The sequence below is a fragment of the Aulonocara stuartgranti genome (assembly GCF_965226115.1).
Source record: "Aulonocara stuartgranti genome assembly, chromosome: 11".
NCBI lineage: Eukaryota > Metazoa > Chordata > Actinopteri > Cichliformes > Cichlidae > Aulonocara > Aulonocara stuartgranti.
The window spans coordinates 8,717,073-8,739,626 of record NC_138947.1 but is presented as its reverse complement, the minus strand read 5'-3'; the positions used below and the strand labels follow the sequence as shown (position 1 = coordinate 8,739,626).

At 40.8% G+C, this 22,554-nt stretch overlaps 1 protein-coding gene across 3 annotated transcripts in view; it reads right to left on the bottom strand.

The window, feature by feature from the left end:
* Window positions 1-22,554, bottom strand: part of bbs9 (Bardet-Biedl syndrome 9) — a 176,008-nt gene that overhangs the window by 71,066 nt on the left and 82,388 nt on the right. For all 3 annotated transcript variants that reach the window (XM_082552029.1, XM_082552028.1, XM_082552030.1), the window contains 2 exons: window positions 11,812-11,994; window positions 1,964-2,213 (listed from right to left, as the gene is read on the bottom strand). In XM_082552029.1, coding sequence (XP_082408155.1) covers window positions 1,964-2,213; window positions 11,812-11,994 — 433 coding nt within the window. The remainder of the gene's footprint in view (window positions 1-1,963; window positions 2,214-11,811; window positions 11,995-22,554) is intronic.

Below are 22,554 nucleotides of genomic sequence, written 5' to 3'. Positions count from 1 at the left end.
AATGTGCATAAATAAAAAGCAAACAAGCAAACATGGTCCTGGAAAACCATTTGGCACCACCAGGCACTGTCATGTCCCCTATGCTATTAGGCCACATCTTCACTGATAAATCACACCAGCAAAATATGCAGATTTCCAGGAATTAACCACTTCTTTTTATAAGACAGAACATGTCTTGACTGAAAAGAATCGAACTGTCAATTTTAAACTAAATTTGGTTGGTTTTGGTCAAACAGAACTAGACATAAAAAATACTGAACATGCAAAAGATGTTTGTCTGTTGTCTGTTTGTCTGTCTGTAAATACATATATCTATTGACCCAATGATAAGGGATTGAGAAGTGACAGGAAGTCAACAGTAACTCAAATAACCAGCAGAAGACCTCAATGGGTTCTAATCTTGTCAGCTAAAAACATAAAACTGAGGCTACACTTTGCACTGGGTTACCAACAGAAGACTGTTGAAGAGCAGAAGAGCTGATTTGTTTTGATTTTTGCTGCCTCGGATAGCACGGTCATAATTTAGCATAAACAACATGAAAGCATGGATTCGTCCTGTCTTGCATTAACAGTTCAGGGTGCTGTTCCTTTTGTAAGGGCATGGGGGACCATTAGTACCAACTGAGCATCGTTTAAATGACACAGCGCCCCCTGAGTATTGTTGCTAATTAGTCCATCCCTTTATGACCACAGCGTACCCATCTTCTTTTAGCTGTTTCCAGCACCATGTCAAGAAGCTCTGGCCTCTAGATCTAAATCCAATAGGGCACCTTTGGGATGTGGTGAAATGGACCACATCATGAAGGTGCAGATAACAAATCTACACTAACTGTGTGATGTCATGTCAATATAGACCAAAATGTCTGAGGAACGTTTCCAGCACCTTGTTGAATCTGTGCCATGAAGAATTAAGCCAAAAGAAGGTCCAACCCAATAGTAGCAAAGAATACCTAAAGTGACCGGTGGGTGTACATTTTGGTTTTTACTATAAAAGAGAGTTAAGAGAAGGAAGAGTACAAGGAGGTAAGAAAGGCAGTAGGGGTTGGGCTTGAAGAGTGTAACTGATGATCTGTCAAAAGGTCCTTTAAAACTTCTGCCAAGAGTAAATGATCCATAAGGTGCCTGAGTGAAAGAGTTTATGTATTTGCATGTATATGCATGATTTTACGAGTGTCTACCTCGCAAAAATTATGTGAGTGTATATTTTTTATGTATGTGCCTGCACTGTGTAACTTATGCAGCTGTGTATGTATACCTGTTTGTAGTGGTATTATTTCTTATTTTTTTCACATACCTGTGTATATTATTTCAAGGGTGCGTGTACTGATGCATTTAAATATGAGTCTCTGTGTTGGCTGTAAGGTGTTAAATGAATAGGGTCCGTGTTTTTGCCTGCTGAGCCTTAAAATCTGCACCAAGGGACCAGCTTACAAGGCTGTCCACCAGCACGCACACAGTATAACATGCACAGATTACAACACACACACACACCACTGATTTTACCACTGAAACTGTTCAGTCAGCAATCTGGTAGCAATGCAGTTCCCTCCCAAATTCTTTGATACTTTAGTTGGATCTTTCAGTATTTACATTGCTGGAACTGTTTGTTTTCTGCAAGAGACAGCAGAATTAAAGTATTTTGACTAAAATGATGAATGGGAAGTTCCCATCCTATAATCCCATGGTTGCATTTATCTAAAATACTAAAACCAACAACTCAACAGAGAGGCAGAGTAACAACCTTTAAATAGGGTTACCTTAAGTTTAATTCATTTTTATTTATACAGTGCTAATTTACAGCAGCAATGGCCTTGAAGTAGCCCGGCAACCTGAGTATTTAGTAGCATAACTGAAAGATGGCTCAGGGTCGCTTCATCCCATCCTAAATGTATTAAAAAGGAAATTTTGAGTCTAATTTTGAGTCAGTCTAAGTGGAATGTAGACAAGTAAACCAATGACTCACCAGGAACAGCGAGATTCTGGACTTGAGCAGGGACCTGGACATTAGCCTCAGAGGCCAGGGTGAGACGCCCCCCTTTGCCGATTCGTTCACAAAGCAGGGTGATGTGCTTCTTGAGACGGGCAGTGTCACTGGGGAGGCCCAGCACTGATCCTCCTGTCTGCGCCAGAGAAGTAGCCTGGTCCTTGGGGTTCTGTGACAAGCAGGTCCGTAGGAGGTGGGAGACGGCAGCATCACAGCTCTCTTCCCAACCCTGTGGAAAGAAATAGGAAGCTTACCTTATACACTACCACTCATTTCATGATTATTTACATTGTAGATTCTCACTGAATGTGTCAAAACATGTTCAATATTTTAGATTTTTCAAAACAGCCACCCTTTGCTTTGTTTACTGCTTTGCACACTCTTCTCTCAATGAGCTTCATAAGGTCGTCACCTGAAATGGTTTTCTAACAGTCTTGAAGGAGTTCCCAGAGATGCTGAGCACTTGTTTGCCCCTTTTGCCTTCACTCTGTGATCCATCTCATGCCAAAGCACAGATTTCACTGGTCTAATGTTCATTCCTTGTGTTTTTTGGCCCAAACAAATCTCTTCTCCTTTTTGCCTTTCTTTAGTAGTGGTTTCTTAGTAGCTATTTGACCATAAAGGCCTGATTTCCACAGTCTCCTCTGTTGATGTAGAGATATGTCTGCTACTGGAACTCTGTGTGGCATTTATCTGGGCCCTAATCTGAGGTGCTGTTAACTTGCGGTTTCTGAGGCTGGTGACTCCGAAGAATTTATCCTCAGCAGCAGAGGTGACTCTTGGTCTTCCATTCCTGCGACGGTCCTCATGTGTGCCGGTTTCATCGTACCGCTTGATGGTGTTTGCAACCGCACTTGGGGACACATTCAAAGTTTTAGCAATTTTAAAGTAATGATGAACGGTTGTTTCTCTTTACTTAGCTGATTGGTTCTTGCCATAATATGAATTCTAAAAGTGGTCAAATAGGGCTGTCAGCTGTGTAACAACCTGACTAAAACACAACTGATGGTCCCAACCAAGAAGGCAAGAAATTCCCCAAATGAACCCTGACAAGGCACACCTGTGAACTGAAAACCATTTCAGGTGACTAAATCATGACCCTTATTAAGAAAAGGGTTTGCAGCACTGTCAACAAAGCAAAGGGTGGCTACTTTGAGGAATCTAAAATTTCAGACAAGTTTAGAGTTATTTATCAATTTTTTCTTTGCTACATAATCCCATATATCTTGCTTCATATATTTGATGTCTTCAATATGTATATACAAAGTAGAAAGTAGTAAAAATAAAGAAAAACGCTTAAATGAGAAGATGTGTTCAAACTTTTGACTGGTAATGTATGTTTAAATTATTGAGATACAGGCTGAAAGAAGAATGACATAATGGACACAGAAGGCCTGTATTATAGTAATTGTCTTAGTAAGTTTTCAGAAACAAGAAATCAACATTCAGAGAAAATAATAAATACTATCAGATTGTAAACTTGTGTTTCTGTTATTAACTAGCAATGTAGAACTAAGACTGGGAGGTGTGAGTTTCGATTTGTGCTTCACTAAAGTAAAAAAGGGATGGCGCAAAAAGAAGCTAGAGCAAAGAATAGAGGATACAAATTTGCATAACAGAATACATTAAACTCTTAATTCAAGGCAGATCCACTCATAAACAGAGTAAGAAATGAGGAGGAAAGAACCACGAGTGCATGACTTTGGAAAGGTGATGGAGAAGAGACAAATAGTTAGAATAAACTATTTTAGCCTTTTAATTTGATGCCCTGTTGAATTTTGAATTTATGAGAGAGCAAGAAAATGATAAGACATTCAGAATCGAAAGAAACGAAAACACACACGCACACACACACAAAGCCACAGTAATAAAACAGTGAGGAGGGTTTGGTCTTTTGCTGTCCCCGTTCACCATCTCTCATCCTTCACCCACGCATACATACACGAATATACCCAACTCATCCTACTAAAAACCAGGGAACCCAGAATCTCTCATTTGAATGGGTGATTTAGATGGGTAGGTCTGAGGATGATGCGGTATGTGCGTGAGTGTGTGTTGGGAGGGTAAGGGTGTGTTGACAGGTACCCCTCCACCATCACCCCCCCCCCACACACACACACACACACACCTCTCGTTCTCCTGCCTGCCGCCATGCTGATAGGCCCCTAATGAGCCATAATGACAGGTAATCAACCCTGTAATGATGATGACAGAGAGATACAGACAGACACAGGGGAAAGAGCGACAGAGAGAGAGAGAATGCAGGAGTGTGAGAGAGAGAGCAAAAGAGGACGAAAGAGCGAGAGAGAAAATGGTCGGGGGGGTTGAAGGAGATGAGATGATGATGGAGGGAAAGGCAGACACCAAAAAAAATTAAACATGTGGAAAGCCGAAAGATGAGCAAAGACAAGAGTAAAGAAAAGACACTGGACGAGTCTGGAAGGAGAAAAATTAAAGAGGAGGGGTAGGAGGAGGCGAGATAGAGGTGGGTGACCTATTCTTACAACAATACCTCACCAGGTTATCAAATGGAACAACATAACTGCAGGTTTCTGTGGAAACTTGGCATGCTCATGCACGCGCTCGCTGAAACATACGTTCCACATGCTGCGGAAGAAAATTAAACGTCTCTAAACCTAAACTGCAGACATTCATCCTCCTGAAGGAGAAGAAAGGAAGCAAAGAAAGGTGGAGCTGAGCGGCTTTGGATCAAGGCCAGAGCGATAAATTACGGCAAAGTTCCCACTAATGCAGAAATAGAAGAGGAACTTGTTTTCTGTACCAAGAAACAAGAGAGGTTTTGTATTATTGGGTCGTCTTTGAAGACTTTTTGAAAAGAGAAGTTGTACAAGTGCAGCAGCAAAGAAGCATGACAGAGCTTCTATTTTCCTTGTGTTTATGATAGCAAAAAGGAATCTTTTTTGAACTTTTACCAACACTTCAGAGTGGAAAGCTTTAGTTTTGTGTATATTGACACTGTATAGACACGGATTACATCAGTAAATAAAAGTACCCTGTTGAATAACACTGAATGTATGATTATCCAAAATGTTAAAACGCCATTTTTACCTTGTTTTTTCTTGAGTGCACAAAAAAGCTGATATTCAGTGAGAACAATACCAATCGCATCACTGAGTGAGAGAAATTGATGCTAAATTGTTAACACTTCGTGACTGAAAAGTATTTTTTGAGTCATACATTAACTCCGCATTATGCCGCATTACAAACAAACACATTAAAATAAAGCACATGTGGTATTATTAGCTTAGACAAACAGAACCAGTTATGGCCTTTAAACCTGTATAGCTTCAATGTTCCACTGTTGAAGTACCAACAAAGACAAACCTTTTTTTTCTTTTTTCTTATTAAATAGTTTCCTCAAAAAGCCTATGGACTGCATCAGGAATATCAGGTCTGACAAAGGGAGAAACCCTGGGTGTAATTGCAGAATTACAGGCTGGCAATACATAAATTATAACAGAGTCTAGCACACAACCTTGGAGGACTCCCAAAGAGACAGGTAAAGGTTCAAAAAGCAATCCCTCTGCAGTCATGATATCCTCATCAAGACTGCGAATGTCATTTGAGAGACCGGAGTTACGGCTCTGTGAGAACAATGCCATACAGTCAGTCTCAGGGGGAAACATTACCCACACAATCATCCTAAGACCAAATCAAGAGTGGATTTAGTACAGCATCAGCTACTTTCCTTAACTTCTGGGTACAATCAACTTTAATACATCTATTTACTGTAAATGCCTAGTTACTGACAATCAGAAGCTCTCAGAGTCAGAAGGCCTATTATGTTATAAAGAAACCTGTGGTTTGACTACAGATCCACAATATGAAGCAAGAAATTATGGACAAATATAACCTCTTTATTTCATAATAATTTGAAACAAGTGGCATTTATATACAGTATGGAGTGCATAATGTTGAAGTTCCAGTAGTGGAGGTAAGGTGTCTATGAAGTGTTCAGCAGTCTGATGGCCTGGTGGAAAAAGCTGTCTCTCAGTCTGCTGGTACGGGACCGGATACTGCAGAACCTCCTTCCTGATGGAAGTAGTCTGAATAGTTTATGGCTGGGGTGACTGGAGTCCTTGATAATCCTCCCCGCTTTCCTCAGGCACTGCTTCCTGTAGATGTCCTGGAGGGAGGGAAGCTCACCTCCAATTATCCGTTCAGAACACCGCACTACTCTCTGGAGAGCTTTGCGGTTGTAAGCGGTGCTGTTGCCATACCAGGTGGTGATGCATCCAGTGAGGATGCTCTCAATGGCATAGCGGTAGAAGGTCCTGAGGATACGGGGGCTCATGTCGAATCTTTTCAGTCTCCTGAGGAAGAAGAGGCGCTGTTGCGCTGGGCGATCGTGGCTCAAGAGTTGGGAGTTCGCCTTGTAATCGGAAGGTTGCTGGTTCGAGCCCCGGCTTGGACAGTCTCGGTCGTTGTGTCCTTGGGCAAGACACTTCACCCGTTGCCTACTGGTGGTGGTCAGAGGGCCCGGTGGCGCCAGTGTCCGGCAGCCTCGCCTCTGTCAGTGCGCCCCAGGGTGGCTGTGGCTACAATGTAGCTTGCCATCACCAGTGTGTGAATGTGTGCGTGAATGGGTGGATGGATGACTGGATATGTAAAGCACTTTGGGGTCCTTAGGGACTAGTAAAGTGCTATATAAATACAGGCCATTTACCATTTCTTCACTGTGTTGTTTATGTGTACTGACCACGTAAGATCCTCAGCCAGATGTACACCAAGGAACCGGAAGCTGCTCACTCTCTCCACAGCAGCGCCGTTGATGGTGATGGGGGTGTGTACTTCTCTGCATCTCCGGAAGTCCACTATCAACTCCTTTGTCTTTGCGACGTTGAGGGTGAGATGGCTGTCTTGACACCAGTGGGTCAGGGCGCTGACCTCCTCCCTGTAGTGACCCACCACTGTAGTGTCATCCGCAAACTTCACAATGATGTTGGAGTTGCTAGTAGCCGTGCAGTCGTAGGTGTAGAGTGAGTACAGGAGAGGGCTCAGTACACACCCCTGTGGAGCACCAGTGTTCAGTGTGACGGGGGATGAGGTGATGCTGCCCAGTTTGACCACTTGGCGTCTGTCAGACAGGAAGTTAAGGATCCAGCTGCAGAGGGAGCTGCTCAGTCCTAGATCCTGCAGTTTCCTGTCCAGCTTCGAGGGAACGATGGTATTGAATGCTGAGCTGTAATCTACAAACAGCATTCTCACATACGTGTTTCTCTTATATCGCCATGTTTTCAGGTTATTGCATTCGCAAACTTTAGTGTCTATGCTGTCTACCCCCAAAATTATGGTTGAATACAAAAAAAAAAACCCCACCATATCATGAATGGGAAAATTCTCTTTCAAATGTCTTAACACTGTTAAAAGGTTTATAGAACCATTTGTGATTTAAGGCTACAAAACACTTTCAGGAGCTATATCTGTATATCTGTTGAGACATGGACAGGGAGCCTTGTATCACTGGTTTTAAAGTTACGGCTGATGTATAGTAGGGCTGCCACAAACGATTATTTTGATAGTCGACTAGTCACCGATTATTTATGCGATTAGTCGACTAATCAGATCATCATCCACTGGACGTAAAACTACAGCTTATTGCACCAGCAGCATCTGCTCTTATATAACTATCATTAGCTTACAGCTTTAAGCTTTTAAGGTGCTAACTAAAAATAAAGACAAGATGATAGTTTATTCAATTTTAATGAAATTTGCAGATTGTTTCGGTGAAGTTTAATAAACTCCTTGCTATCTAAAATATAACAGGACACCGGAGTATATTCTCCAGCATCTCACACTTCTGATAATCAGCTGTCTGCTTGACGTTTATTCAGCTGTGTAAAAACTATAACTTTAATCTCAGCCAAACCGATTTACTCAGGAACAAATAAAATAAAAAAAAAAAAAAAAAAAAAAGCCAAACAACAACATTTTTAATTTATCTAAGTGACTCATATATATTTAACCTGAGTCGCGAAAGACGGCGGTGGGTTTGAAAACAATTTGCCGGGAGTCCGGTGTTCTCAGGCGCTAGTGACCTAGCCCCCGGCTAGCTATCGAGCTAGTGGGTAACAGACGTCTCCGAAAACGTCGGAGCGCTTTTGAAAATATGTGGTGTCCTGCTAAACTGAGCCGATATTTGAGGTTTACACAGCTACATTCTCGCCTGAAAATATGTTAAACGTTTATTTTGTGACCCAGAAAGAATAATAAGAGTAATATTAAAACTAACTAGCTACCGCCATTGTTGGAAACTAAGCTGGGCCGCGCTATGAATTCTGGGACACAGCTGCTTCTTCTTCTTCGGGGTTTAACGGCAGCTGGCATCCTTGTACATGCTGTGCTGCCATCTTCTGTTTCAGTCCGTTATTACACTCTTAAATCCTGCTATTATTCCTGCGTCTTTTGCGATCTTACAAAGCTTCAAACGACACGTCGACTATTAAATCAGTCGTCGACGATTTTGATAGTCGACGTAATCGTGACTAGTCGACAAATCGTGGCAGCCCTAATGTATAGTTTAGGGTCTATAGTGTTAGTTCAGAGAGTGAGAAGCCTGAGCAAGACTGGCATTATGACTGTATCAAGAAACTGGGAGGAAAATAATGAGAGAAGGAAAGCAGAAGCAGGAGGTGTTGAGACAGTGAGAAAAAGAGGGTAAAGAATGCACTATGGTATAAACAGAAAAAAAAGAGCAGGAGGGATGATGGAGAGTGATAACACTGCTGGTGTAAAAAATAGAGAATAGAAAAACAATGAGGAGTGAGATGAGGATGAAAAGTGGGAAAGAGAGCAGAGTGGGAGGAGGACACGGAGGAAGGAATGCATGAAGAGAAAAAGGAGGTGTTCTGCTTGGCTGCAACTAAATGAGACGTTTCGTTAGATACCTCACAGATGCATTTCCTCTGGTGTTCCTCCTTCTCCTTTTTTCTCCACCTCCTCCTTGTTTTTGACCTTGTTATTATAAATATTTCTATTTTCTTTCAGATAAAAAGCAGTGTAATGAGCCTGCACTCAAAAGAACTCCTCTTCTTAATTCCAAATATCCTGAGAAGCATAAACTTTGCCACAGATTTTTGCCATTCTTTGTGCTTTCCAATCACATAATATGAAAGTGACATGGGTCATTTGGTATTGCATTATATATTTTAGTTATTCTGCGTTTCAGTGAGCAGAGATTGCTGTGTATAGTATCTCCTTTGTCAAAATGTCTCAACTTTCATATTTCAGTCTTCTACAATCTCAGTCTCAGAGGTGCAGCAACAGGTGCATGTTCAATGGTTTTTCACAGAGCTGTGCACAATGATTTTTTTTAAAGTGGACACCAATTGTTGTTCAATATGAGCTCCACTACCTGTGACTTCATCATTATCCCCAAAATAAAGTTCAGCTTCAAATGTCATTGTTTTGAAACCAAGCGGAAAACTCCAGAGCTGAAAATGAAGCAAATGCACAAGTGGCAAAATTTACAGTTCCTCTAGGTGCCACTTCATGCTGGCTCCAGAAGGGAGACATTCCCCATAGACGGCCAGGTTAAAATGGCCAATTTTACAGCATCAAAAAGCATATTTACAGCCTGGTAAAAAAAAAAAAAAGGTTTTGGCCTCTATGGACAGTTATCCTATCATAAATACTCTGGTAATTTTTTTTTACAACTCATCCACCTGGTGTAGTCATTAAACTGGACCTCTTTACTCTGTGTGTGTGTGTGTGTGTGTGTGTGTGTGTGTGTGTGTGTGTGTGTGTGTGCAGCATTTATGCCTTTATGAGCATTTTTAATGGATTACCTGACTAATGTTATGACTTACACTGCGGTACAGAGCATCCAAAAAGTTATTGCTTTGGTTTTGGAGACTAAAATTCCAGCATTTTTTTAGTCTGAGCACCAGTTACCTGATATGCATGTCTGTGGATTGTAGCCATATCGTTTATGAATTTAGTTTGCTAACTAAGCTAATTAGCATCAGCTGATAAATTATAAATCCACCCTCTCGTGAGTGATGTCAGCGTGGCTCCATCCATCGTTCACACTGACAATGAACTGTATGCACAAGTATCTGGGTCAGAATGGCAGCGACCTATGAATAGCAGCCACATTGGTGTCCTGTCCTAGGACATACCTTACAGGAAAAATTTTAATTGCATGTTTGTCTGTTTATTATTATTTTTAATGAGTGGACCAACAGAACTTTGGGATCATGTGCTGTACTGGAGTTTGCTCTCCAAAAACAGTATCTCGATCAGGATCATCTCCGCGGGTAAAACTGCTCAGTGAGACTGAACTGAAATTATGAAAATTGCATTTTTACTGAAAAATGAAAAAAGTTCTGCATTTGAAAAAGATCCAATAAATGGGTAATGGGTAACAGAAGAGTGTGTAGGAACTTACTAATGAATTCAAGATGGAGAAATATTTAACTAAGTTAGCCAATCGTTCATTTTGGCTGAAGAATTGATAACTGTTCCACCCCCATTCTCCTCAGAGACTTTATTCATATCTGTGACAATCCTGGAACTAACTGAGTGACGGACTTGTACTCACCTGGAATGACCTCGTCAGTCCACCCACAGAAACGGTAAAAAGTCCAGATGAAGATTTAGTGTTTTTTGAAAAAAGAGTTTTCAAAAATTTTGACTTAAATAATAAAAATAACAATTCCCTCTCAACAAAAGAAGTGCCTAGGTGTAATAAGCCAAAATAACATGTTACACAAAGAAAAATAAATGTTCTAATAACTTAATAAAAACTCCACTGGAATCTTGATAGATGTTGTCACAGCACTGCATCAGGTAATATAAATTTCCTAAAATAACCCTTCAGTCCACCTGTTTGTCTTAATGTTGTGGACATGACCCTGATTACTACTAATTTACTTAATGCCATTAATCCCATTTATAATAACACACACACACACACACACACACACACACAAACTTACTTTCACAGTCCCTCGAGGCTCATCAACTGACCCTCTGAAGCTATTTCTGTCTACAATCACAGTGTGTGCGTACTGTAAGATATTTTATGCACAGTTGTGTGCATGTGTGTAACTCTGCGCCGTTAGCGAAAGCTGGAAATAGACGCAGTGGTAATGAGAGGTTCAGGGGATTGATCAGAGCTATGGAAAAACTAATACAAACATACCCACAGTGGGCACTCGCCGTCTCGATGGAGTGACAAATCTTTCGTGGTCTGACTGCAGCAAATGGAGGAGCTCTGTCAACACGGCAGTGCACAACCCACGCTCACATAAGCACAAACACACATTCAAACACACTCTCACACAAAGCTTGACGTCTGAGTCAGAGGCTCTTTAAAGAGCAATATGCCATCTATTCACACTAGGACCTTTCTTTGACCTTGACCTTTTGCGTGTATTTGTGTATTTTATATATATTCACACATGCATGCACACACACACACACACACACACTCACACACACATCAGATTTAATGGTCAAATTATGAACAGGTACCACAGAACACACTCTGACTCTGTGCAGAGCTGACGGGTGAGTGTTGAGTGCTAAAAACTGAATGTGTGATTGAGTTTGTGTGTGTGCGTTTGTGTGTGTATTCCACAGAGACCAGAAGTACTTAATGTATTTTAAAAGTTTTTAGAGAGTGTGTTTAAGCTGGGTCTATGTATACTGAGCAAGCTGCAGATGGATGGACAGATACTGACATGTTAATGGCCACCTGTGTGTGTGTGTGTGTGTGTGTGTGTGTGTGTGTGTGTGTGCGTGCGTGCGTGCGTGCGTGTGTGTGTGTGTGTGTGTGTGTGCGTGAGTGAGAGACTGTGTACCAGCTGCGGTGTGTCCTGCAGCAGAGGAAGCAGTGTGGCCTCCAGGATGCTGGTCTGATCGGGGGTCAGGCCCTGCCACAGGGACAGCAGGAGCACGAGAAGGTGTGTGGCACTCCGCAGACGAACAAACGCCTCTTCCAGCAGTGCCCGGTTCTCCTCTGCAGCCTCTGCCAGTGCCATTACCTGGAGGAGACAGGAGCTGGTAAATCTCTCCTAATCATCACAAGAATCACCATTGCATACAGAGGTGATGAAAATGCATTCATACATCAACAGTTTGCATTTAAGGAGCTGTGACTTCACCTCTGATCTTGATCCAGTTTGTTTTATAAAAAACTTGAATACTTGTCAAAAATTATAAACATGCTTCAAAGTCAGCCAAGAAAAATATAAATCTGCTGGCTACCCAACTTGACCTCTGGTTCCAGTCATTTTGAATTTTTGTGTATTTTCTTCTGAGTCATCTCCATAATTATTATATTTTCTTAATATGACACAAAAGCCAGATTTCCCCCTTTGCTTTCTTGCTGGACCAAATGACAAATCATCCCTAAAAGCCTTGCTGGGTCACTTTCTCTAAAACACACCCATTTATCCCCAAAGACTTGAAACATCAGTGGCAAAACCTGTGTAAACAGTTTTATGAGCATCGAGTCTGCAGCTTCTTCATTACTCTCACTGTGTGTTAGCCTGAATTCACCCTGAACCACTTCATCTTTGTGTATTATTTTTATAACGGGGGTCACAATTCCCTGCTGCAATATTAAGATCTCACAGTTCCCTTTTGGCCTTTAACATCTGAAATTAAATTTTAAAATAATGTGTAGGGATGACATGTTTGGCAAGATTTTTGATGGACTACTAGTTACAACGCAAGTCAAACACACTGCTTTGTCAGAGATGAAAGAGACAGTTAAATCATTTGTTAAACTGTTATACACACAGGATGATTCTTCCTTCCTTTCTTGTCTAGTTTTAGCTAACCCGGTATATTTACAATGAAGCTAGAGCCTAAATCTGCATTCTATCTTAAGGCCACTAGAGGGCGACAGCTGTAGTTGCAAAAAGACGTCTGGTCCAGTAGAAGTTTATGGGAAAACAGCTTTCTGTTATTTCTTGTTTAAACATGTTCTTGCTCAGTCCATGGGCTCAGTCTCTTATGTTGGGACATAATGAATAAAAAATGAACTCTGTTTCGTAAATCTTGATCATACCGCGTTTCAAAAAAGAGGATTATCTCATGTGTGAGGCTACATGACAAGCAACCCGTCAATGACAAGTTATCAGCCAACGGGTGTGTCCCTCCTCATCACATCCAGGTTTTTGCAACCAAGTTCGCAATGGTGAAAACGCTCGAAGGTGTCACAGTAGGTATGTGGATCTGGGTCCAATTCTAGTTCCCTTGAATGGTTAAGACTCTTGACCCATAAGACCCATATAAACATTAGTTTGGTAGTAGTCAGTTAAGCTACACTGGAAGTGATTCACAGCATTGTGGTGACCAGAAATTATAGGAAGTAACTGACATTTCACAACTTCAAGATACTACAGGTGAATTAACCACTGGGAACAGAAAGATTTCAACATATTTCAACATTTCTCAACTTCCAGGACAGCAACTGAAGAGACTAATTTAACGTGGGAATGAAGAATAGCACTGACTGATATATGACCTGTTAGTAGATATATGTATATTCATTACATAACTAACCAGCTCTCAGCTTAAAGGTAATGCGTAATATGCAAATCACACCATTTTACCACTTTAGGACTCATATCAATTGGAAGATATTGCATTCAATATCCACATTATAACACCCACTTAAAGTTCCCACCTGTATGCTCGGTATGTTTTTAAAAATCATTGCTTTGACAATAACATCTTAAATGCACTACTTACAGGACAGTTCTGCAACAATTCTGTAAATTAATTAAACATTACCAGTGGAAATCTTCCTTTTAGGATTTTTTTCTAATATTTCTTCAACTTCTTAAAAATTCTTTCACTCTTTCCTTTACCAATATATTCTTCAACAGGAGGAAATAAACCCCAGTCCATTATTTCCATGCCCTTCAGCCTTTGTGCTTTATGGCTCTTTCCTGCAGACTACTGGATTTAGTTTTTTTTTCTCTGAACAAACTGCACTGCTGTTCTCCTGTTAGAGCACTGGAAATCCCATTTAGAGAATGTTTACTACGGATTTTCTTCTTTCTCAAGTTTAAAAATAAACTAAACTAAAAAGACGAAACACAGCAGAATTCAAATAAATTGTTCTCTACATGTAGAGACTGCTTGCTCTGATGACTTGCCCATACACTCGGTTGGCAGTATTTTCGAAGGCATGTTTTCTTAAGAATTGTGGGAATCAAAAACATAGACGGGGAGCAAAGAGGAATGAAATACTTGCTTTGCAATGAAGATGAGGTTAAACAGCACAAAAGTGAGGGTTAAGCTCTTCTAACGTTTACTCAAGTACACAGCTCAGCAGTAGAAGGCAGAAAGAGAGAGAATACATATATGAGGTGTGGTAGGACCATGTGAACTCTGACCTTCAGTGAGGGGTCAGTCCCTTCATCCCTGTATCATTGCAATAACAGAGGAGTGGAGATGAGTAGAGAACAAGCGATGAAAGAGCAAGACAGATGAATAAGAAGACAACAAGAAAGGGCAAGCCGGATGAAGACAAGGAGGGAAATGAGAGAAGCAGGAGGAGGAGGAGAGAGATGAACGGACAGAGAGAGAAAAAGAAGAGGTGAAAGCAGATCTGGGACTAATGGAAGAGTGTGTATTCAGATAAATGAGTGATCTGCAGGCCTGAGTGCCAACGTACGCCAGGAGTTTGTTTGACAAATGGATTCAGCGCTTGCCATTTGATACTGCGAAAACAGAGATGGAAGACTCAGAAATGAAGTGTGTGTGTGTGTGTGTGTGTGTGTGTGTTGGGGAGAGAGAGAGAGAGAGAGAGAGAGAGAGAGAGAGTCAGTGAGTGAGAGAGTGAGTGTATATCTGTGTGCATGCTAGGGTAAAGCACCAATTGCTTAAGTAAGCCGTTTTGATTTGCGTAATACTAAACTACAAACATGAGTACATGGGTACGAGAGCCTCCTCTAAGACTTGCACACTAAGTGTAAACAGTCAGAGTTAAAGTCTTAATTCACTTCCTTTCATTTGGTGGTAAACCTAAAAGGACTCAAGCATTCATTCAAGGCTGAGGTCATCTGTGGGTGCCATGTCATTCACAACTCTCAAGTTAGACACACATGCACACACATGCATACGCATTCTTGCCAAATGATTAACTATTTCTCATCACTGTCTTGCCAGTCTAACCCAGTCTAACCTTCATGAGTACACAAAGACATAAGCTTGGCTTAAGTCTTTTAAAAAAGTGTGACCGAATGTAAATTATTTCTGACTCACTTGCTCTCTTCATTTTTTTCCCTCTCTTCCTCCCTTGCATCTTGTACAACCATATGGTAAAAAGCTGTAAAATTCTGCACACTTATTGGGAACACTGCTCAGAGTATTTAGATAAATAATAAATAATTGCAAAATTCTGTTGGATCTTTGGGAGTCTAATTTTGTGAATTGTGAAAAAAAATAATATACGTTTAAAAACACTCACGAGCTACAACTCACGTACATGAACTCCTTATACTCTAATGCTAAATTTCTGCCATGCGCCACACAGACACACACACTGACTACCTTCATCCTTCTCAAGATCCAAACAAAACCCCATCCACCTTCCCCTCGAGATCTCTGAAAATGTGCATGTGTGCACGTCTGTGTGTGCGTATTGATAAAAGGCTCCAGGTTTGGTGAAGGGCTTCATTGTTGGCAGTGGGTCGACTCCACACACACACTCTGATTGATGCCAGCTGAGAGAATACAAAGACACATTTAGCCTAAACACCCCCCCCCCCCCCCCACACACACACACACACACACACACACGCACACACACACAGAACAGAGATATAAAAACATGCAAATGTGAACACACATCCATTTACACACAGATATGTACAGAATATATACACAAATGTTAAAAACAAATAACCAATACAAATCAGCTTCCAGGAAGCCTGGACAGAAAAGGTGCTTAAAAAAATTCTAAACTTGGACATCAACACCATCCCTCTCACAGCTATTTAGTTGTACGTCAGCAGCTGAACTACTGGTGACCTTAAACAACCTGCAGTTGAAGCTGCTGGGGTTACGACCTCCCGAGGTGTCTGCAATAAAGTCTGGAGTCTATTTGAAACATAAAGGGACATTCTGCTGCATCTTATGCACTTAAACCTGGTTTACATCTCAGTGACAAGGCACAAGTTTGTGACAGCGTCATGGCCCTTTAACCTAGACCGTCAAAAAAAAAAAAAGTCAGAGGGAAAGACTGAAAGTCTATGAAAGATGTTATTAAAGAAAAATTCCCTCTATTAGAATTTCTTCCATCCATTCACTTGTTCAGATGCAAACACAGAGTACAAAGCTTCCAATACAAGCCAACATTTTACGTTACTCTGGGGATTGCAAACCACACACAGACACATACACAAACAGTCATGTTTATCTATTCACGCACAAATGCACAAAGATATGCACACACATGTACTGAGAAAAATACCCAAGAAAAACACAAACAGAAATTAGCAATACCCCTATCTACCAAATCCATGGAAATGCAGTATTTAGAGCACACACTCTATATCCATATAACACACACACACACACACACACACACACACACACACACACACACACACACACACACACACACACACACACACACACAAACACACACACACACACACACACAACAAAATGTAACTGACTCTTAAATTTAAGCTGAGATGCAACAAGCATTTAAAAAGTTAGACTTAGGAAATAGCTGCCCAGGAGTCACATTTGGCTGCCATGCTGTTCATAGGAAAGAAGGGAGGAGAAAAAGTTTCAGAATGAATTCTGTGCTTGACTAATGAAGTTTATTCTCAGTATATAAACCAACCTAGCACCCTTAAAATCATGTATATATGATGAGCAAGATATAGCTAATGTCATGTTCCTTTGAATTAACATAATGTGAAGATGGTTACAGTGATCATTCCAGTGCGCAGTGTTTAGGTCAAAGAAAGCAGCACTTTGAACTTTTTAAAATAGACAGGGCCAACTTATCTCTCAGAATAACCAACATGGCCAATAACTTAAAATAAATATGCCCCATGAAGCAGAAAGAAAACACAGGAAATGCCACTAATGTAATTTCATTTCCTTGTTTTAATACAGTTATATGACTTATACAGTGAAAAATAAAAACTATAAAAACAAAAAAACTGACTCTAAAGTCACCATCATAATATTAACTAAGACAATGCACAACAGCCCTGTCACAGTTCAAAGTGGCGCTTGAGCATGTGCCGGACTTGTTCAGTATTCTCCTGAGCAACAGGTACCACTACTCAGAAAGAAAACTTCACATCAGTGCTGATAAAGGGGCACAAGAAGTCAAAATCATATGCAAAGACACTGCTGTGTTTTTAAGCTTCCTCCACATGTGTCATCTTATGAAGCTGTTGAAGCATCGCTCTCTCTGAGCTCCTGCACCAATATATCACTGAAATGGTGGTAAAAACTGTCACGATTGTACACTTGTGTATTCAAGACAGCCATGGCCACACATCTAATGCCAGCATGACAACAAGGCATGAAATCATGGCAAAGACACCAACTGTGATGTCACTTTTAGTGCACGCCTTTGTTTGTTAGGGTGGTAGAGCAAGCATAAACTCAGTGTAAGATGTCAAACAAGCCACTGGAACGTCAAGAATCACAGTATTTATCTTGTAACCCAATTAACATTCCCATCTTCTGACATATGCAATAATGAAATTGCACACCATCATCATTTCTAACTTGTGTAACTGCTAGAGTAACTCAGACATATTTCTTTGCCCCACATTTAATATACGGGGATCGGGTCAGTCACTCACTAGTAACATTAACAGTACTTTTCTTTTCAAAAGCACTATTATACATGCTGTTAAATATTAACAGATATGATGTCAAACATAAACTAGTCAAACTATGTCCTTTAAAAAACTGGTGGAAAAGTGCTACCCAGTCCATGACCTTCCAGCGCTGCAGTTGATAATTTGGTGTAGAATTTGTTCCTGTTTGACTTTCAACAGCTACAGTATAACTCAACGCCAAGTTTGGACAATTTTACAACACAAAGCGCAAAAGCACTTGTGTAGCAGCTCAGATATCAAGTGGTAAAGTCTGTGAAAGGCTCTGCAGCAAATGTCGAGCCAAATGCACACAAAAAAAATGCATTTCTGTCAAACATCGCTGAATGTTAGTAAAAGTCAACATGGCGGCAAGTGGAAAAATAAAATAAAGGTATCTGCTGCCAGAGTTTTATCCTTACATAAAGTGAAACAGACAAGAAATAAAGCTCAGAGTGTTTTTGTGTGTGTGTTCCTGTGTGAGCGTATCCTCCACAGAGTCGACAGATTAGATGTTTCCTGCTCAGTAAGCCGCAGCAAACAGCATGGATGAACTCCAAGCCACAGACACACACATGCACACACATGCACACACAGTCCAATATGAAAACACATATGCATACATACAACTTAAAGATAGGTGCGCCTACAAATACACAATTGACTTTGTGCACACAGTGCTGCACTATCTGTGCAAGTGGAAAATAACAGCAGTCCGTTTGGAAGAAAGCAACGTGGCAGAACACATCGCTCTCAGCCCGGGGTATTATGGGACGATGCATCAAGGAAAAGAGAGACAAGCTGGGTGAGAGTGAAACACAGACAGGGACAGGAGCAAAACAATGTTTTACAGGACAGGAAAGCAAAGAAGTAAAGGAGATGGGTTACAGTATGAGTATAAAGAAAGAAATGAAGAACGAAGTTGAAAAAGTTCACACTAAGGTCAAATGAATGTGTTACAGTTGGTTGTGTGTGCACGTGCATGTGTTTCCGTGTCTTAATTAAAGAGCTAATTAGAATCTCAGTTTAACGACGGCTGGAAATACAGAGCCCATTTCCTCACGCAGGACGACTAATAGACATACTCACAAATGGATACAATTACATAGACAGGCACAAGCTCCTGAAATCATCTTAAATACACACACACACACACACACACACACACACACACACACACACAGTATCACTTACACAAACACTCACGATCGCACAGACTTCCATTAACATCCGTTCTGCTCACGATCAAATGTGCTTTCACTAACACAAGACCACATTTCCTCAGTACTGAAAGAACAGTAACAGATTCACTGTTTCACTTATGTGTGTCGAGTGGTGAGGCCCAAATATCTAAATATGTGTCTCATTAGAGTTCCTTTGTGCTGTTGTAGAGCCTGATGTTGGCTGCCAAACACCTGCAGACACGCACACAAATACAGTGCAGGGGTGTAGAGAGACCTTCAGGGAGTTAACCTAAACAGTGCAGTGTCAGACACTAGCTTATGATATCATACTACACAAACATAAAGAGGTACCAAATACTTTTGATGTCTTCAGTCCATCACCAAAAAACATATTCTGCTTTTCACTTTGGTCTTTACCTCCTTAAACATCGTAGTCAGCTCAGGAAAATGATAGCGCTCATTGTGACTATTAAACGTACACTTTGAGTTACTTTGGCTTGGTTACTGAGCATCATTTAGCAGTGTTTGTCATGTTTGCAGCGCAGTGTTTGATCCTCTGCAGGTCAAACTGTCTGAGGGAAAAACTCATTATATGAGGACTGCAACCAACCAGTTTGACCACCAAAATGTTGAAGTGAAAAAAAAGAAACCTGGGCAATAATGATTTCTTTAAAAAAGCAGATTGAGCTAAAATGAAAGGGTCAGGCAGTTAGATGTTATGTTAGGAGGTAGACATGCCGAGGACGGTGGAGACAGAGCAATCTGGTGGATGAGTGACAGAGTGATCAGCATCTCTTCTACCAGTGTCTGATAGACAGATAGCCAGACAGACAGACAGTAACCACTATTGTCTGTGGTCAAAACAAGCACACACACACCGTGTTGATAACACTGTCTGTCTACACTCCCACTGATAAGACAAGAGGAGAGAGCAAGAGAGTGTAATAGACAGAAGGGGATGAGAGAGATGAGGGAGAAAAAACTTGGAGGCCACAAAGAAATTGAATAAAATACAGAGAATAAAAGGTAGGGTGAAAAAAAGATTGTTTACTCAAGTCTGAATGGAGTACCGAATGAGGAAAGATGTAGAGGATAAAGTGATAGGATCTGGCAACCAAACCTGATCCAACCTCTCATGGTTTATCATCTGCTGGGAAAAGACTTGGAGCATATCCACCAGATAAGCATGAACTCCAGGCTTCCACATCCTTTTCTTTTGTTTGTCTTTATATCTACGCTTAACTTTATATCTACTCGGGCAAATTAGCTTTAGTAATCATGCACAAAATGTCTCATAGAAAAAAAATCACAATTAATTTTACTGCATTTTAGTGTGCAGGTCATTGAGCCTATCATCTTAAAACAATAATTTGTTAGTATATATACGGACAACATGCCATTATCGGCTGGAGGAAACCATCCGTCCAACTATCTGTCTTTTAGCACTGATCCAAGTCCTGGTCGCAGGAGCAACAGTCTACATAGACCTGCCTGAACATCCAAAGCCACTACCAGCTCTCCTGAGGGGATACTGAGGAGCTTCCATGAGTTATAGTCTTTCAAGATGAACCCATAGATTGTTTCAGGAAAGCTCTTTTCTGAGAAGAAAAAAAACATCACAGATTCAGATTTTTTTTCTTTTTTTCTCACCACAGCTCAACAAATCAACAGATCAATAAATAACAAACAACCCCAAGAGATGGATACAGTGTCATTATGACTGATGGCACTAAACCACTCCATTTGTCAGTTTCCCACTTCATATTTCACCGAACTGTGAACAGGTGCCCCGAGAAACTATAACTCCGCCATTTGAAGCAACTAGGCAACTAGTCATACCTGGAGGAGGCAGTCCACCCCTTTTTAGATAATAACTGTGGCCTCAGTCTTAGAGGTGCTAATCCTCATTGTAGATGCAGCACTCTCAGCTCCAAACCACTGCAGTGTGACTTGAGGTCAGCATTACCGGTGTTAATCTGGATAACTCCTGGACTGATCAAAAAGTGCAAGAAGTACATTCTTGCAGCCCAACAAGGGCTTCTGAATTGCTTCTGATAGCGGAGTGGCAAGGGACTAAACTGAGGAGTGGTAAATGTATAACTGCCAATAGTGTTTTCACAGACATTACGGACACTGCTGTTACTATGAATACTGGATTTTCTGGACAGACCTCAAGTAAGGCAAGCAAATCATTATTGCAATACTATGCAGGTAGGACATGCCTCTTAAGTGCCACTGAAATATTTTTCAAGGAAATTGTTTTAAAATGTAAAATGATATCCAGTTTTATAGAAAAATAAGTAAACTGCATATGTGAGAAGATGTAAGTAAACAATTATATTTTTTTATATACCTGATAAAAAGATTCATTTTGTCTAAAACAATTAAATCAACTGTTTTGGGCAATTTAGAAAAGAAAATTGGGCAGTTTGAGGAAAAACAGATATAAGGCAAAAATGCCTTATAATGCCTTATAATTATTAACTAATTAGCTAAAGAAATTCAATAACATTCTGAAAATTACTTGATCAGTGACGATGAGCGATGTAGATCTAGAGGCTGATACCCAATCCACTGTTTCACTTTCTTTGATACAATCTAGATGACTGTAAGCAACTAACTAAATACCTCTAATGTAAAAAAAAAATACAAGACATGTTAATGTTTATGTGGTTTCTTTGGTTAAACAAAAAAGTAAAAGTCTACTTTTTTGACCTCCTGCCCAATCAAGGCTGTCAGAGATGCTTTAACAGGCCGTCGTTCAGCGGTATGACTGCTCTAACCCTGTGCAGTGATTTATGAGGCTGTCCCACTCCGACAAAGAGTCAGCTGAACTCTTGTGTTTTTTCTGGGCTGGTGAGACTGAGAGAGAGGCCTTCTGCTTTTCTTTGACACGTGTGTTCACACGGTCATGAACAAAGAGCTTTATTCTCCACTGATAAGTTGTGGGTGGGAGAGCTGCACTCCCTCCCTCACTCCCCTCATTCCTCTTACTTATGGATGAATATGTCTGTCTTTCTGTAGTCAGAAAATGTCCTAAATATGGGCAGATCAGTTTACAGAAATGAACACAAATCCTTAAGAACAACATAACTTCAAAACATACAAAAGCAGGATACATAGCTGCAAATATGCAAATACAAAAATGTTGCAATCACACATGCAAATTCAGACTTAAGGTGTCTACTGCTTAAATGCATTAAGGCATTTGGCTTTTATACACTGGCAAAAAAATAAATTGTATAATTAAATCCAAACACCCTCTGCTTCTCTGTGAAACACACACACAGATACAGAGGTCAATAGTTGCTACAGTGTGCTGGGTGGTCCTTAGGGGCCAGAGGCCCTGGATAGAGCAGGGGACTAAATTGCAGAGTGTGACCCACCGCAGTGACACCCAACCTAGGATTAACACCCAGGCCTAGCCCCAGATTGCCAGTAGCCCCAGGCTGTGAGACCTGACCTTGACAGGTTCAGAAGTGACCTCCAACACCCACACACATTCGCTTGCTGGTTGACTCAAGGCCCACCCAGTGCTGACATAATGAGC